The following is a 17,272-nucleotide window of genomic DNA, read 5'->3' as shown; positions in this document are numbered from 1 at the left end:
GACAACAGAAAGTCAGAAATTCACTCTATTTTATTTTGATTTCAAATTGTTATTGCAGACACAATAATTATATTTTGTTTACATAGAAAACTTGAAATACTAGAACAGTTCAAAATAGTAACTTTTCTACCGATTATACACCATAAATCCCCAAATTACCAGTTAATTCACGCTATCGAAAAATCGTAATATGATGACGAAATATTGCAGAAAGAGATTTTTGCGTTATCATTTTTAGTTGTAATTTTGATAAAATGTGTCGCTTTATTTACTTTTTATTTTTACATAAATATATACCGAGTGCATCTCAAAAGTGGCTCACCCCTATACCTTTTTTATTTTTTCATTAAATATATAAAGAAAAAAAAACGATATTTGGTATGTTAGTCTCTCTTCTCTTTCTCAGCCTGGTTCCATCCAGTGTTGGATATAGGCCTCTTCTAGGTTTTTCCAAGCTTCGCGATCTCTAGCCAATCTTATCCATTGTCTTCCCGCCACTGCCCTGACGTCATCGACCCATCTCTTTTTCGGTCGGCCCACACTTCTTGTTGTTCCCCTAGGTCTCCATAGGATTACTTTTTGGGGCCATCGGTCTGGATCCTGTCTTGCCACATGTCCTATCCATTGCCACTTCAGACTTGCCACTCTTTTAACGACATCTATTAATTTTGTTTTTTGACGTATGTGGGTATTCCGTATTTTTTTCTCTAATATTGACTCCCAACATGATTCTTTCCATGGCTCTTTGTGCTACTCGTATTTGTTCTGCTGTTTTTCGAGTAATTGACATAGTCTCTAAGCCATACGTAAGCACAGGTAGAATGCAGCTGTCGTAAGCTTTTTTCTTTAGGTTCATGGGCACCTTTTTATCCTTGAAAATATTGCTCATATTTCCAAATGCTACCCATGCCAAATGGATCCTGCGTTTGATCTCCGTATTTTGGTTTTCCTTGCCCAGCTTGATTTTATGACCTAAATATATATATAATGGTCTACGTTTTCAATAATAACGTTGTCAACGGTAATGTTATGGATATTGTTGCTCATTATCTTGGTCTTTTTCAAATTCATTTTAAAGCCAATTTTCTGGGATTTCATTTAGCTCATTTAGCATGGTGTTTAGTTCTTGAATGTCGGTGCTCAGCAAGACAATATCGTCTGCGAACCTCAGATGGCTAAGGTGTACCCCATCGATGTTTAGACCTCTATTTTCCCATTCTAATTTCTTGAAGACATTTTCCAGTGCCAGTGTAAATAACTTGGGAGAGATGGTATCTCCTTGTCTCACGCCTTTTATGGGCATACTAACATGGTATGTTAGTATATGACATAAATTAGAATTGATTGACGTATTCAATTGTTTCAGTCACTTCTTGTTTCACCGGAAATGACTACAACCTTGGATTTTTAAATGGCACTCTCGGTATTTTTTTACTTTATTCGATAGAAAATGACACTCTGAATCGAATGACATATTTTGACATATTTGCTCAAAAACAAATTGAATTTTAAATTTCAATGTATTAAAGACACTAATTTTTAATCAAGGAGCCTTGGAAAAATAGATTTGATCGTCTAATGTTTTTAGTGTCTTGTCCTGGCCGGTTAAAAGATGCCTAAATCTTATTTTTAATAATATCTCATTTTTTTCAAATGGAACGAGGGTGGCTCATTAGCATATTTGGAAACAAAACATCTTTTTACAAATAATTTGATACCACACACTTGGTATTACGAGTCAAATTGTCGTTATGAACCGCATGTTACAATTTCAAATAATCCATATGCAAAAATGTCAAAAGTTGACATATGATATGTCATTCTATTCAGAGTATCATTTTCTATCAAATAAAGCAAAAAAATACCAAAGGTGCCATTTAAAAATAAAAAGTTGTAGTCATTTCCGGTAAAACCGGAATTGACCGAAAACAATTGAATATGTCAATCAATCCTAATTTATGTCATATACTAACATACCAAATCTCGTTGTTTTATCTAATAAAATAAAAAAGTTATAGAGGTGAGCCACTTTTCAGACGCATTCGGTATATATAGAGACAAATATAGCAGCTTAATAGAAACATACATATTTGAACCGATCTGTTCCAAATTTTGTTAAGATCGTACTTTTTCACAAAAAAATATTTATTAATTTAAAATTACTTATTGAATTATTATTTGATACATTTAAATAAAAACTAACAGGTAAATCTACTTTATTAATAATGATAATACTGACCTAAATTAAGAAATATAGATAATTAACAGTAAAATGTAGTTGCGCTATCTCAATCTAGCACTTGACTTCCGACACATATATCTGCGTAATTAACTAAAATTCTAATTATTATTATTCCATATTTATATAACAAATCATTATATTATCGATTTTACCATCACATACCACATGTTCTTAAATAAGTTTTTTCAAAAGCGCAGAATTGCATATGTGGTGCATTTTATTATCTTACTTATTATTTCCAACTATTAAAGTTTTATGTGAAATATTTTACAACTAAGCAAATAGGGCACAAATTTAGATCAATGTGCAATGGTAAATACCATTTCAATGCAAAGATTGGTACAACAAAAATATTTGTTTACATTTAAAAAAATGAAACTCTTGAATATTGTTGCAGACAATTGTTTCCAATGAGTAGGTACAGCCGGATTTGTTGATTTCACGTTTCATTATTTTGATTTTTTTTATTCCTCATTATTTTGCCATATACGATTTATTTAATATTTTTTACAACTCATTCTTCTGTTATTCAGAAATTAGTTAACTACAGGGTGGTCCGAACTGTATTCCGGAAACTTTGGCGGCATATTTTACAGAAAAAAAAAATGTAAAAAAGTTCTTATAAATCTATATCCTAAAATGCTTAGTTTCGGAGATATAGGGTGTAAAAGTTTCATTTTTATTTCGATTTTTTCCAAATAAATTTCTGAAATAACGTCAATATTTGGATGAAAATTGGTATCTATGAGTTTTTTGACATGAGAAATTTGATTTTGATGTCAATATGCCTCCTACTTGTAAACTTCTACACCCTGTATCTCTGAAACTAAGCATTTTAGGACATACATTTATACGAACTTTTTTACATATTTTTATCTGCAGAATGTGCTACCGAAGTTTCCGGAATACAATTCGGACCCCCCTGTATATCAATAATTTAAACATGTTATCGTGGAGACTATAATAAAAAAGAAGAAATAATTTATTGGGCACAGTAAGATTAGCTATGTTTTAGTCATGTTTCATGGCTAATCTTACTGTAGACTTGCCCAATAAATTCTTTCTTCTTTTTTATCAATAATTTATATATGAAACCATAGTATGAAACTTTTTGTTACAATACAATTAATAGATTTGCAGTTCTTCAGGTACTCGGATAGTTTTAATGGTCTGAAATATTTTTTGATACATGGCATTTTTAAAGTATTTTTATCTTTTCAGGACCACATTCACGAAGTATTAAGCAAATGGAACCAGATTGATGACGAGATATGGGCCAAAGTAATTATTCTAGAGAAAAACCGAAGAGTTGCAAAAGCATATGCCAGAGCTCCAGTGCTTACCATTAACGGTTCAGATTCTGGATTTGATGGTTTTAGGTATGACAATAATTAATTCCTTGAAAAAATACTCAATTTTCTAAAACGCTGTAAAATCCAATACTACAATCTGTGAATGATTTTTCCAAACTACAAATTATTTAATTCTGCTTAAGGTCAAAGAATATAATAACATTTTAGTTTTCTAGGTATAATAACGAACTATTTATGAATGCTTAGTATAAATATTATGCCTTAAAGTTGCTTTTAATGAAAAATTGGGGTATTTCTATTTGAAAATATTTTTAAACAAGAAATCTCACTGTACCTAATATACTGATGTCCAATAAAATTCCAATCTAGATATTGTTTTCTAGTCTTTGTCTCTCTATATTTATATTTTTAGAGACTTCTAATATAAGAGCAGTCGGGACTAGGGAATGCAATCCCGCAAATGCGGGATCCCTATGAGATTCCGCGGGATCAAAGTTGCGGGATTTACTGTGCGGGATCTGCGGGATCGACACATTACTACTAGGTAACTGAATCGATCTCGATTAAGATCAAACCGCTTCGTTCCGGGCCATAGATTTAGGAAGAACAGATATCACATTATGCATTTTAACCCGATCAAACATTCGGAGGTTGACTACGTACTGTAAAAACCAACTGAGATAGAGAAGGCGACATTGCCACATCTCAAATTTTCTCCTATCTACTTAGTTTGATTTGCAGAAAAGGTGACTTTAAAACCTTCACCGGATATCAATAAATCTCAATTTCTTAATTCAATTAATAGCTTATTTTTAAAGAAGCATGCGTAATAATATGTTATTAACCAGAGGATATATGCGTTACTATTAAAGGACATGTTTACTGTTTAATGTGCTGAAACGTCTAGAACTATTGGCAACGTCGCTGCTAGTCTTCCAGAATGAAATGAGCCGTCCGTCCCACCACCTCTCGCGACGGCCCTTGGTCCGTTATAGCGTACTACGTTTAGCTTACGGTGTGTTTGAAGTCGGAATCAAGTCCGAAGTGAACTTTTCAGTGTTTTTCAGTAGTTTTTGCTTTTGTTTAACGTACTTTTGAATCTGCGAATTTTCAATATGGTACGACAGTGTCAAATGTGTGGAAAAATAAGCTCAAATTACCCGAATTTGTCTTTTCACAGGTAGGTATTGTTTCCGCCGCGCCGTAATCGCCGTACATAGGCGTCCCACAAGGGAGCCTCTCACAATTGAAATAATTTCTAATTATATTTGTTGAATTTTGAGCTATTAAAACAAGAACGTAGTAGCCGGTAATTGAATTATAATTCGTCTCAATTACTACTTAACTGTTGTAGATCATAACAAATTTGAATATAAACGTTGCATTTGAAACTCTATTATAAGCCAGAAAGTGACATTTTTTTTTCTTAAAATTGCGTCATATTTTGGTCATTATATACGATATTCTAAAGGAATATTGCTCAACAAATAAACAAAGGTGTTTACCCGCCCTTTTTCACATTTTATTGCATTATTATATCTGCCCCTTCGGCCTCGTTTAAACAATTTTTTACCACCGTACCTCTTCCTAGAGTTATTTGTACGGTGTGTTTACCTTTTTTTAGAATGGGACGAACTGTAAATAATTCTTAGGCTACTAGTTTTATACATATCTATATACAGAGTGACCCAGTCCTCCAAAAAAGCTTTTTACCTATTACGTTTTTGGTTTGTAATTTTTATTTCAATTTTTTACATAAGACGGGGGCCATTGTAACGCTCATTTTCAAAATATTTTTGTCAACATACAGGGTGATTCAAACCGCTATACATATGCTTAATACAGTTCATGAAGATTGGGACATTTAACTAAAATTTGATTGTCTGATGAAGTTACCTTTAAAAGTAATCGATTTGTAAATAAACGTAATATTCATTATTATGCGACAGAAATCCCATACTGTAGCACACAGATTTGATACTTTTAATGATAAATGCCTTCTATTGAGAGACTAAAAGGTAATTGTCTCGTATCAGAGCCATCATAATACAAGAAGAAGACCGAAAGTCAAATCTTGTCTTATATTTTCAAAAAAATACAATTTTCTCATTAAATATTGATTTTAGGTATAGGAAGTTATTAATAATACAAGATTAAACAACTATTACTCAGTACTTTACAGGAAGCTCTCGATTGCGAACTAACTAAATCGTTACTAATTACTAATTTTAAAAAGTTCTTTTTAAGATCAAAAAAGGTAAAACTAAAACCTAAATTATCATTTGAGATTAAACGGGAAGTTCTAAATAATGTTGCCTATTCTAAACAAGAAAAATGTATTTATAAGTTAAGTTTTATAACATTCCTAATTAAATTTGGGCGAAAAGGATATTTCTGTTTGCTGTAGGTAATTTTCTCAGGGAAAATACGTAAATAAAAATGACTTTTTAAGTCAAAAAAAATCAAAAGGACAAGTTATTCTAAAAAAGGACTGTCCTTTTCAAAAAAGGACAAGTGGCAACCCTAGGTATTTCTGGAATGGAAATTTAATGGCAAATCTACAACTTTGGTTTGAAAATATGTTCCGGCCACCTATGTTTACAAAAATGTCTAAAATGTGCTTAAATGCCTCCATATTCTGAAAAAAAAATTGAAAGAAAAGTCACCAACCACAAACCTAATATAGAACTATTTCGGAAGCCTGAGTCACCCTGTAAATATTCAAAAGTAACTGAAAGTTTATATAAGAGTAACTGAAAGTTTAAATTGAAAATTGACGTTGGAGCGATTTTCGAAAACTACTAACGTTTCAACATAAGTATATGTGGGATATTAATTGTATTATTATATTAGACCTTATAACAAAACTCATCTGACGAAAAAGTGTTAATGTAGTATATTAATATGGAGTAAAAATTTTACTAATTACTTTATTTTTACTTTACTAATTCGTTCCAAAAAACGATACGCCACTGGCCATTAGAACAACCCAAATGCGCCTAGTTGCCGGGGTCGGAAATTTTAGACTTCTCTGTCTCTTCTGTCCTTGTTTGACACATTGGAATGTTTGATACACTACCAACGAGTATTTATGAATGAGATGTTCGGTCTATATTTATAATGTCTTTGTTCCGGGCCGATGCGTCGACGCTCGGAACCCAGGGGTTCCCCTTACGGCTTGGCCATTAAAAATAAATGAAACATACAGGCTAGTTGTCAGATTTCTTTCGGGCGTATGTGCGTAAGTGAAGAAAAGCTTTTAACTAGTACTTATGGACAATTTCGTCAAATAAATTGCCGGACATAATTATTGGGACTAGCAAAATTTTAGGGTAAATTTAAAGTTGACTATCTCTTGAACTAAAAAAGATTTTCGAATGCGGTTTGGACCATGTTTTAGATGAATCTATTGTGATTAAGATGCTGATGTGGTTTTCGAAAATATATTTAGCGAATTCTCGTATACAGGGTGTTTTATAAGAGTGTGAAAATTTGATCAAGAATCTTTTTTACCGCAAATTTACAATTTTTAAAAAATCGAAATTTTTACCAAGTACGACGAATCTGTATTGAAATTAGAAAAAAAAACAATTTGATCGGTTTTTAATTTTTTTTTTGTTTTAAGGAAAATACCACGTTTTTTCGATAAATATGCATTTTTAGTCATACGTATGGCCCTAAATGGTACAAAAAGCTTTGTACATAATGCATATGCCAAAAAATTATTGATATAGAATGTATCTAAAAGCAGATATCTAACACAAGTTAAAAAAAACTTCAATCAGAATAATATTTTTATTTATAAAATAAGTAGATAAATTATAATAAAATATAAGTTTATTTAATATTAAATATACTTTTTGAACACCCTGTATACATCGGTGTCTAAATTTCTGTACAGCTAGTTTAAGATACACGCTATATCAATATATTGTGGGCCTATGCAAAATGTACAATGCCTTTTGTACTATTTAGGACCAAATGTATGACTATTGTTTACAGTCCCGCAATTTTGCGGATCCGCGGGATTGATTGCTTTAATCCCGCGGGTTTGCGGGATTGATATTTTGGTGCGGGATTGATATTTTGGTGCGGGATTGCATTCCCTAGTCGGGACATCCTGTATATACACAATTGATTGTAAACATATTTAGATTTAACAAGTATACAGGGTGGTGAGAACTGTATTCCGAAAAGCATATTCTGCAAATAAAAATAAGTAAAAAATGTGTATAAATGTATGTTCTAAAATGCTTAGTTTCGGAGATACAGGGTGTAGAAGTTTCATTTTTATTTTTATTTTTCCAATTAATTTATGAAGTAACATCAATATCTGGATGAAAATTGGTGTGTGGGAGTTTTTTGAATGAGAGATTCAATATGACTCATTCTTGTAGAGGGCGCCACCTTCATATTTTAACTGGTTTGAAGAGTAATAACTTTTTGTCCATACCTGTATAAAACTACTGAGTAAAGAAAATATACATTTACGACGTTTTTAACATTAAAAAGATCTCTTGGTAAAAATCGCTACGAGTAATGGTTCTCGAGATATTTCGAAATTATCAATACCTGTCATCATTGACATAAATTAAACATGTCGACTAAATAGTTATTAGAATGAAATCATAAATTTGAAATGTTTTTACCAAAAGTTCAACGGAAACTGTTTTATCATAATTTTTTTCGCAGAAAAATTTATGATTAATTAAAAAAAGAAATAAAAAATTCCCAAATTTGCTATTTCAGTCAAATATAGCTCAACGTGTTTATTTTTTGTCAATAATGACATTTATTGACTATTTCCGTTCTAAATATCTTGAGAACGGTTGCGCGTAGCGATTTTTACTAAGAGACATTTTTTTACGTAAAAAGTCACGGAAATGTATATTTTTTCACGCAGTAATTTTATACAGGTACGGACGAAAAGTTATTACACTTCAAAACAGTTAAAACACATGTAGGGGGTGCCCCCTATAAATATGACTCATGTTAACATCAAAATCAAATTTCTCATCTCAAAAAACTCCAAGACGCCAATTTTCATCCAAATATTGACGTTGCTTCAGAAATTTTTTGGAAAAAATCGAAATAATAATGAATGACATCTACACCCTGTATCTTCGAAACTTCGCATTTTATGACATACATTTATACGAACTTTTTGACTTATTTTTATCTGCCGAATATGCTGCTGAAGTTTCCGAAATGCATTTCGGACACTCTGTATGTTAATTGCCTCTGAGTCAAGTCATTAATTTTCATTAAAAATATTTAATAAAGATCAAAGAAAATTTAAACTATTTAATTAATGCACACAATTGTTTTCAGGATTGGGTTATCGGGATTTCAGAATCCATTAAGAGACAAGAAGACAGAAGAATGTCGACGTCACATCGGCAATGTAAGTAATATACAAGGATGTATTACGATTTACCTTTTACATAATGGGTGTGAAATCATTATTTCTAACACTTGATATGTAAAGTAACGATTTAAATTCCTATGGAAAAACAAGGTGCCAAGTAAAAGTTGTAAGATGACAAGCACTTGTTGCTTTGCAACTTTTACTTTAACATCTTTACTGTAATAAAAATACAATAATAAGCATTTTTGTTACAGTTAAATAACACACATCAATGCAATTGAAATTTTCAGAAATTTCAAAAACATTTGCCAATAATTAGTTTTTCAATTAACTTTTAATTTTTATATAACACCAACTTTTTTAATGACAACTGATGATGTGTAGACGTAACTATGTTGTCGCTTGATTTGGGAACATTTAACAAATTATTATTGCTATAAATTTACGACTATTTTCGAAACAATAGTACATAATATTATATCATTCAAAATTATATGTGGGATGATACCGTGTTTATTTAACATATCTGAAACATTTTCTTGCAAAGACTATTAAATAAACAATGGCTAATGTTTACGTAAATGGCAAAATTATACAAATTCACCGAATTAATATTTAAATTTAAATGATGTGGCCTTTCCATTTTTTTAATAAATATTAAAATTAAGGTGGATAAGAGAGTGACAAATAATCGAATATTGTTGAACAAATAGAAAATTGTTTCAGGGAGTGAAAATCAAAATGGACGAATCAGGAAACATTCTGATTAAGAGACTATCTCGATCGAATGTTTTTATTAAGAGAACCACTCTTGATGATGAATGTGCCATATCAAATGAAATTTTGAAACTTTCTCATGGAGCTCTTGAAGTCAATAAGGCCTTTAAATTGTTTGATATGAAAAAATTTCAGGTAAGATATTATACAGGGTGTCCCAGAAATAAGTGTAAATATTTTAAGGGGTGGTAGATCTGATCAAAAGAAACATTTTTTCTCTTAACCATTTTTCACATAAGTCCAAAATAACCGAGTTATTTTATTTTGAAATTTTAAACAAAAAATGCTTTTTTGCTTAAATTTTGAGAACCACTGGATGTTTTCTAGATTTTCTTTCATGTTTATGTTTTTTTTGTTTCATGTAATTTAATCTACTACCTATGTTACCATATTATCAAGAAATTACGTTTTTTAACTTAAAACAAAAAATTTCCAAATTTTTTTTTCAAAAAATTCCAAATTTTCAATTTTTTTTTCGCAAAAAAACCTCATAGGCGTGTTTCTGACACCTTGTATAAACCCTAGATCATATACAGGGTGTCCCAGAAATAAGTGCAAGTATTTTAAGAGGTGATAGATCTCGCTAAAAGAAACATATTTTCTCTTTATCGTTTCTCAAAAAAGTCCAAAATAATGGAGTTATTTTACTTTAAAATTTCCAAAAAAATGATTTTTTGCTAAAATTTTGAGAACCACTGGATTTTTCTGGATTTTATTTCTTGTAAATTTAATCTAATACCTATGTTGCCATATTATCAAGAAATTATGGTTTTAAATTAAAAACTAAAAACATTTCCAAAAAAATTAAAAAAAAAATCGAATTTTCAAAAAAAAACTTTCGCGACTAAAACCTCGTACGCGTGGTTGAACTATACTACCAGTTAAAATACTTGCACTTATTTCTGGGACACCCTGTATACTTACGAGGATACGTAAATAAATATGGAAATTGTTGCGAACATCATATCAACGACTTGGTTGGAAATGGTTAACCTTGTTTATGCTTTTAGTGTATAATATAATGTAACTATATGAATTTAACTTGATTCTTAGGTTAATGTAGCTAATGAATTAAAAAGGTCGTATCCAAATAGAAGACGCTTAGAGAACCAATGTCTGAGCTCCATAGTTTTTGTAAAAAATGAATCCGAACAACTGAAGTGCCCGATCTGGATGTTAGTAATAAATATGGTAGCCATAGAAATGCTTAAATCTCAAATACCTATAGGTAAGTTAATATATAGTTCATATCAAATAAACTTTTAGTCGCGTGGTTAAGCTTGACCGGCACAGCGTTGCCCACTTTTACATATTTTCTTTTACTCAAAATATTTTAGGAAACAAAAATAAATTAATTATAAATATATAAAAAGTTATTATTTATAATTAATTTATTTTTGTTTCCTAAAAACAAAATTCCTTAACAGCACTTAGCGGTCATAAAGAGACATTACTACCGCTTTTCCGTTCAAAATATTCTAATAAAGTTGCGATGAGTTTTTCCGGCTATTAAGCTCTCTAAACTTTGCACTAAAAGAGGTTCTAAAAAGAACAATATTTGACTGCAAGGTCTCATAATAAAAATGTTTAAGCTTAAAATAACAAAATTCATTTAAACCAAAAACTCGTAATGCAAAACTAAAGCGTCAAACGAATGACAATGTCAGAAAGTAAATAAATAAATGTGTCAACTTGTCAATTTCTACAACAGAGCTACCACCTGAATCCCCAGCGTGATATTTAAATCCCAGTTAGTCAGCCCGGCGACGAATATGTTGCCATGGTTGGCAACAACGAATTTAAAAATCGCGCCCTCGATTACGTAACTAATAGTTTAATTGGTATCAAATATAAATCTTCAGTTTAGCTTTGTTATAAGTTAAAGAGTAAGAAAAAAAAACAAAAAAAAAATAAAGAAAAACTATTTTAAATGACTAAATCTAACAAAATAATAATAAACATGAAAATAATGAAAACTATTTTCAGACGTAGTGACCAGTATAAATACCAGACATCCGTTGCCTATTCCACAAGAAGAGGAGACATATTCTACTTGCGGTAACGCAAAAATGGGACCCACTAGTTCGAGAAATAGTTCGGATAATTTTAGAGATTCAAGTAGTAATATTAGTAGTTTAGAAAATGCTGGTGTGTATAACAAATCTGATATTCCACCTCAATTACCGCCTAGAAAACAAATGGAGTCTTGTAGTATGGTACAAGTAAGTCAATCTATTCCAAATAAAATAATAATAGTTTTATTTATCTAAACAAGTCAGATTCTGAGCTCCATTGAAGTTCCGTTTAAAAAAAAACTATTGAAATTAGTGCTCCATGTAATAGCACTGGCGCGGCAGGTGAAACGCGGATTCTCAGAGCGAAGATGACCAGCTGGTATTGAACATGCTGTGGTATTCACCATGCATTTTTGTTTGAGTTCTTTGTTCTACAAAGTGTTATCACACACGGCATCAAATGTCGTGATTTCTATAACACTATATATTTATATACCGGGTGCATCTCAAAAGTGGCTCACCCCTATAACTTGTTTATTTTTTGAGATAAAACAACGAGATTTGGTACGTTTATATAAGACATAAATTAGGATTGATTGACAGATTCAATTGTTTTCGGTCACTTCCGGTTTCGCCGGAAATGACTACAACTTTTGATTTTTTAAATGGCACCCTCGAAATTTTTTTATTTTATTCGATAGAAAATGACACTCTGCCTATGCAGAGTGTCATATACATGACATATCATATGTCAACTTTTGACATTTTCGCATATGGTTTATTTGAAATTCTAACATGCGGTTCATAACGACAATGTGACTCGAAATACCAAGTGTGTGGTATCAAATTATTCGTAAAAAAATGCTTTTTCCAAATATATATTTGAAAAAATTAAGATATGATTAAAAATACGATTTGGGCATCTTTTAACCGACCAGGACAAGACACTAAAAACATTAGATGATCAAATCTATTTTTCCAAGGCTCCTTGATTGAAAATTAGTGTTTTTAATACAGCCATGACACTCTTGATTGAAATTTAAAATACAATTTGTTTTTGAGCGAATATGTCAAAAGTTGACATATGCCATGTCATTAGATTCAGAGTGTCATTTTCTATCGAATAAAGTAAAAAAAATACCGGGGATGCCATTTAAAAATCAAAAGTTGTAGCCATTTCCGGTAAAACAGGAAGTGACCAAAAACAATTGAATACGTCAATCAATCCTAATTTATGTCATAAACAACCATACCAAATCTCGTTTTTTTATCTGTAAAAATAAAAAAGTTATAGGGGTAAGCCACTTTTGAGACGCACCCGGTATATTATATTATACAAGGTGTCCCAGAAATAAGTGCAAGTATTTTAACTGGTAGTATAGTTCAACCCCAGAAAAACACCTATGAAGATTTTTTCACGAAAAAAAATTTTTGGAAAAATTTTTTGGATTTTTTTTTTAGTTTTTAGTTAAAAAACATAATTTTTTGATAATATGGCAACATAGGTAATAGAATAAATTTACAAGAAAGAAAATCCAGAAAAGATCCAGTAGTTCTCAAAATTAGAGCAAAAAATCAATTTTTTTTTGGAAATTTTCAAAATAAAATAACTCCGTTGATTTGGACTTATTTGAAAAACGATAAAGATAAAATAGTATGTTTCTTTTATCGAGATCTACCTCCCCTTAAAATACTTGAACTTATTTCTGGGACACCCTGTATATACATATAACTCTATTAACTTACATCACCTTTTTTCAATTCTATATCAAAAATTGCACAAATATTGATAATATATTTAGTTAAAATAAATCATATTTAATAATCTGTAAAACCCGTACAGGGTATCCCATTTTTGGGTATTTTATGGGGGTAGAGTAAAAATATTTGAACAAAATTCAGATACAAAAAAATATAAATTCTGTTACTAAATTATTTAAATTGTATTCTTCTAGCGAGATTACCATCAGGAACTGAAAGCAGTATCTAGCTCAATAAAGAGAATACCATCTAAGAAAAATAAAGATAAAGATATAAAAAGAAATAGGAAAAAAATGGGTAAGTTCTAAATAACTAAACACTGAATTATGAATGCACTATTATAGTTAACAATAAATTTATACTAGTATTTTTATATTTTGTGACCTTAAGTTAAACAATTTGATATTGTTTATTTCGCTATAGGCCAATAAAATACTTAGAACTCCTTAGCTCTGTATTTCGTCAATATTATATGAATCTTTATGAGGACTCTATTTTTTTAATAAAATAATTATAAGTATAAAATATTCCGCAATTAAAACTTTTAATAAATTTAAAATATCTACTTCTCAGTGCATTATAAATTGTGTACTATAAATTTATTTCTGTTCCAGATGATCCATATTATTGCGGTTTTCGAGCACGGATACCCAACTTTGTAGCTAAGTTAACAGGCAAAAATAATACAGGGCATCATAAACAACAAAATCCGAAAAGCCACGACCCCAATTGTAGGCACTATCAGTCTAAAAACCAACAGATTTATGGTTATTTACCGTCAGCCATAGAACAGCATGTGAGGAAAGTATCAAACATTAAACACCCAAATATGAAGCCAAGTTCTTTATGGCATGCTAAAAGTTTGGATAGCGGTCTAGGTACGTAGTAATGGATGAGAAATAAGAAATAAACTTAAAATAATTGACATCACTGCTTTAAAAAAATTAGAAATAAATAGGTATATTCTTTAATGAAAATCAGATAAAAATTTCTAATTTTTTTTCGGGAAAAAATCCTCATAGACGTGTTTCTGGGGTCGAATACTACCCCTAAAAATATGTGCACTTATTTAAGACTCATCTTGTATAATGATATAATGATTACTCAAAAGCACATATTTTTTAACGCTGACTACGTTTTTACTAATTACTTATATGTCTATTCTGACTTTATGTGTCATTTCCAGATACAGCTGCTTCTTCCCAATCTCCGTATAATAACTACACAATGTTCTACAGATTTCAAGCGCAACCATCAAGAGGATATATACCAGTACCTCCAGGAACTGTATATATTGGAGAATGGGATTAGTCTACTTACAGATTTGGTACAGAAAATATTCACGAAGAAGCCGGTCCTACTAGATGCTACCAACGTTGGTTCCAACAATGTAACCAACATTTGACACAGGTTTCGACAATATTGCAATTGACAAGTGTGTCTCCTACATGATGTGGCAAATGTTCATACAATGTCTAACGTTGGAAGGTGTTTACCACATCGTGTGGGACCGGCTTTAATCAGGTGTTATAAATGTAGCTGAACAGTCAAATGTTGATATTTTTATAAAAAAAAATATCAAATAAGCACTATATATGAAAATCCAAAAATTTATCTCGTTTCTCTCTAAAGTTTATGGAGAAAATTATCCCAAGAAAAAAAATATTTTTAGAACGTATGTTGAATGTATGATTTTCTGCCAAAAAACTATATAAATAAATAAAAATCAAATTAAATAAATGTATTACAAAATTATAACTCTTAAGTATTAACTCTTGAATTATTTATTTTAACAATAATTGCCATTCGATGAATCTCCAGGGTTATATACTCTACCTAAAATGTTTTTAATAAGTTGTGACACTATTACTATTTCTTTACTATACAAGAATGGTTTAATAAATACTGTGATCGAGAAAAAACAGTGGCAAATTGTCTTGAAAATGACGATCGATGACATTTCCTATGTAAGTATATAGTAGATATTGATCGCCATTTCAGAGCCTGCTGTGATACCATTTTTGATTCGATCTTATGACTAGTGATGGGAAAAACCGATTAATTTTAATAATCGAGTACTCGAGTATCAAGCGATTGCAATAACCGAGTGATCACTCGAGCGAAATATCACTCGTATTTAAAAATACGGTTTTTTGTCCGTCGCATGTTGTAAGTCAAATACGTTTAAATAAAATATACGACGGCCTCCCCATAAGAGCAATGAGAGGATTTACGTCCCAGTATTGAAGAAGGACAGAAAATCGAGTCGAATGGTTTCAAGACATAGGCTCATCCTTGTTTAGTCAAACCTCCTACAAACCAAGGATAGACTTATGTAGGAAATGCATTGAAATTCTATAGCCATCCTTCAATATCGGGACAGGAATTTAAGCGGTACCCTCCGTATACTTTATTTTAAACGTATTTGTTGTAAGTAGTAAGTACTCGTTAACGCCAAGCGCCAAGCAGTAAGCTGCGTGCGCAAGGCACATATTCTTTCGGTAATGAACGGCAAGTAGTAAGCGGCGAGCCATTCGCGTGATCGCCTGATTTAGTTTATTTCGAAGCATTGTCGATGTAGGTCGTAAAATTTTGTCTCTCAGATACGCAACGGATAAATATACCGGATGCGTCTCAAAAGTGGATCATCCCTATAACTTTTTATTTTTTCAGATAAAACAACGAGATTTGGTATGTTAGTATACGACATAAATTAGAATTGATTGACATATTCAATCGTTTTCGGTCACTTCCGGTTTCACCGGAAATGACTGCAACTTTTGATTTTTAAATCGCACTCTCGGTATATACTATATCACATGTCAACTTTTGACATTCTCGCATATGGTTTATTTGAAATTGTAACATGCGGTTCATAACGATAAATTTGACTCGAAGTACCAAGTGTGTGGTATCAAATTATTCGTAAAAAAATTATTTTTCGAAATATGCTAATCATCCACCCTCGTTCCATTTGAAAAAAATTGTGATATGATCAAAAATACGATTTGAGCATATTTTAACCGGCCAGGGCAAGACACTAAAAACATTAGACGATCAAATCTATTTTTCCAAGGCTCCTTGATTAAAAATTAGTGTTTTTAACACAGCCATGGCACTCTAGATTGAAATTTAAAATACAATTTGTTTTTAAGCGAATATGTCAAAAGTTGACATATGATACGTCATTCTATTTAGAATGTCATTTTCTATCGAATAAAGTAAAAAAATACCGAGGATGCCATTTAAAAATCAAAAAGTGTAGTCATTTCCGGTGAAACAGGAAATGACAGAAAACAATTGAATACGTCAATCAATCCTAATTTATGTCATATACTAACATACCAAATCTAATTTTTTTTACCAAAAAAAAAATAAAAAAGTAATAGGGGTGAGCCACTTTTGAGACGCACCCGGTATATACGGCGTCGTATAAATTTGCTACCTGCAATGTATGTAGAAAATTCGCTCGGCTTTTTATCGAGTAGGTCAGATTAAAATCGGATTTCAATTTATTTCATTCTAGGATCGCTTGCGTTCGTCGCTTGGTACTCGTCACTTGCATCGCTCGTTCATAATCGAGCGATGTCGGTTATTTCAATAATCGAGTACTCGAGCGAATTTTCGCTCGAGTTATCCCATCACTAACTATGATACATTATATGAATTTAAAAAAGGTGCAGTGGTCAAAATATAATCTTTTATTATACGTTCATTGTGTCCTACTACATTCGTATTTGTATAATTCTACCAGTAGGTAATAATAATGTTATACCTTGTATAGTAAATAATAAAA

General features: G+C 31.1%; 1 protein-coding gene across 1 annotated transcript in view; it reads left to right on the top strand.

Moving 5' to 3' along the window:
- The window catches only part of LOC115879766, a 41,896-nt gene extending 26,886 nt beyond the window's left edge, over positions 1-15,010 (top strand). The window contains exons 3-10 of the mRNA XM_030896754.1: positions 3,464-3,621; positions 8,887-8,959; positions 9,650-9,835; positions 10,754-10,928; positions 11,687-11,922; positions 13,671-13,773; positions 14,091-14,354; positions 14,663-15,010. Of these exons, the coding sequence (XP_030752614.1) occupies positions 3,464-3,621; positions 8,887-8,959; positions 9,650-9,835; positions 10,754-10,928; positions 11,687-11,922; positions 13,671-13,773; positions 14,091-14,354; positions 14,663-14,787 (1,320 nt within the window). The 3' untranslated portion in view covers positions 14,788-15,010. The remainder of the gene's footprint in view (positions 1-3,463; positions 3,622-8,886; positions 8,960-9,649; positions 9,836-10,753; positions 10,929-11,686; positions 11,923-13,670; positions 13,774-14,090; positions 14,355-14,662) is intronic.
- The last annotated feature ends 2,262 nt before the right edge of the window (positions 15,011-17,272 follow it).

The sequence above is a fragment of the Sitophilus oryzae genome, unplaced genomic scaffold (assembly GCF_002938485.1).
Source record: "Sitophilus oryzae breed Bouriz unplaced genomic scaffold, Soryzae_2.0 scaffold_1586_pilon_pilon, whole genome shotgun sequence".
Classification (NCBI taxonomy): domain Eukaryota; kingdom Metazoa; phylum Arthropoda; class Insecta; order Coleoptera; family Curculionidae; genus Sitophilus; species Sitophilus oryzae.
The sequence above is the reverse complement of the archived record's forward strand: the minus strand, read 5'-3'. Positions and strand labels throughout refer to the sequence as shown.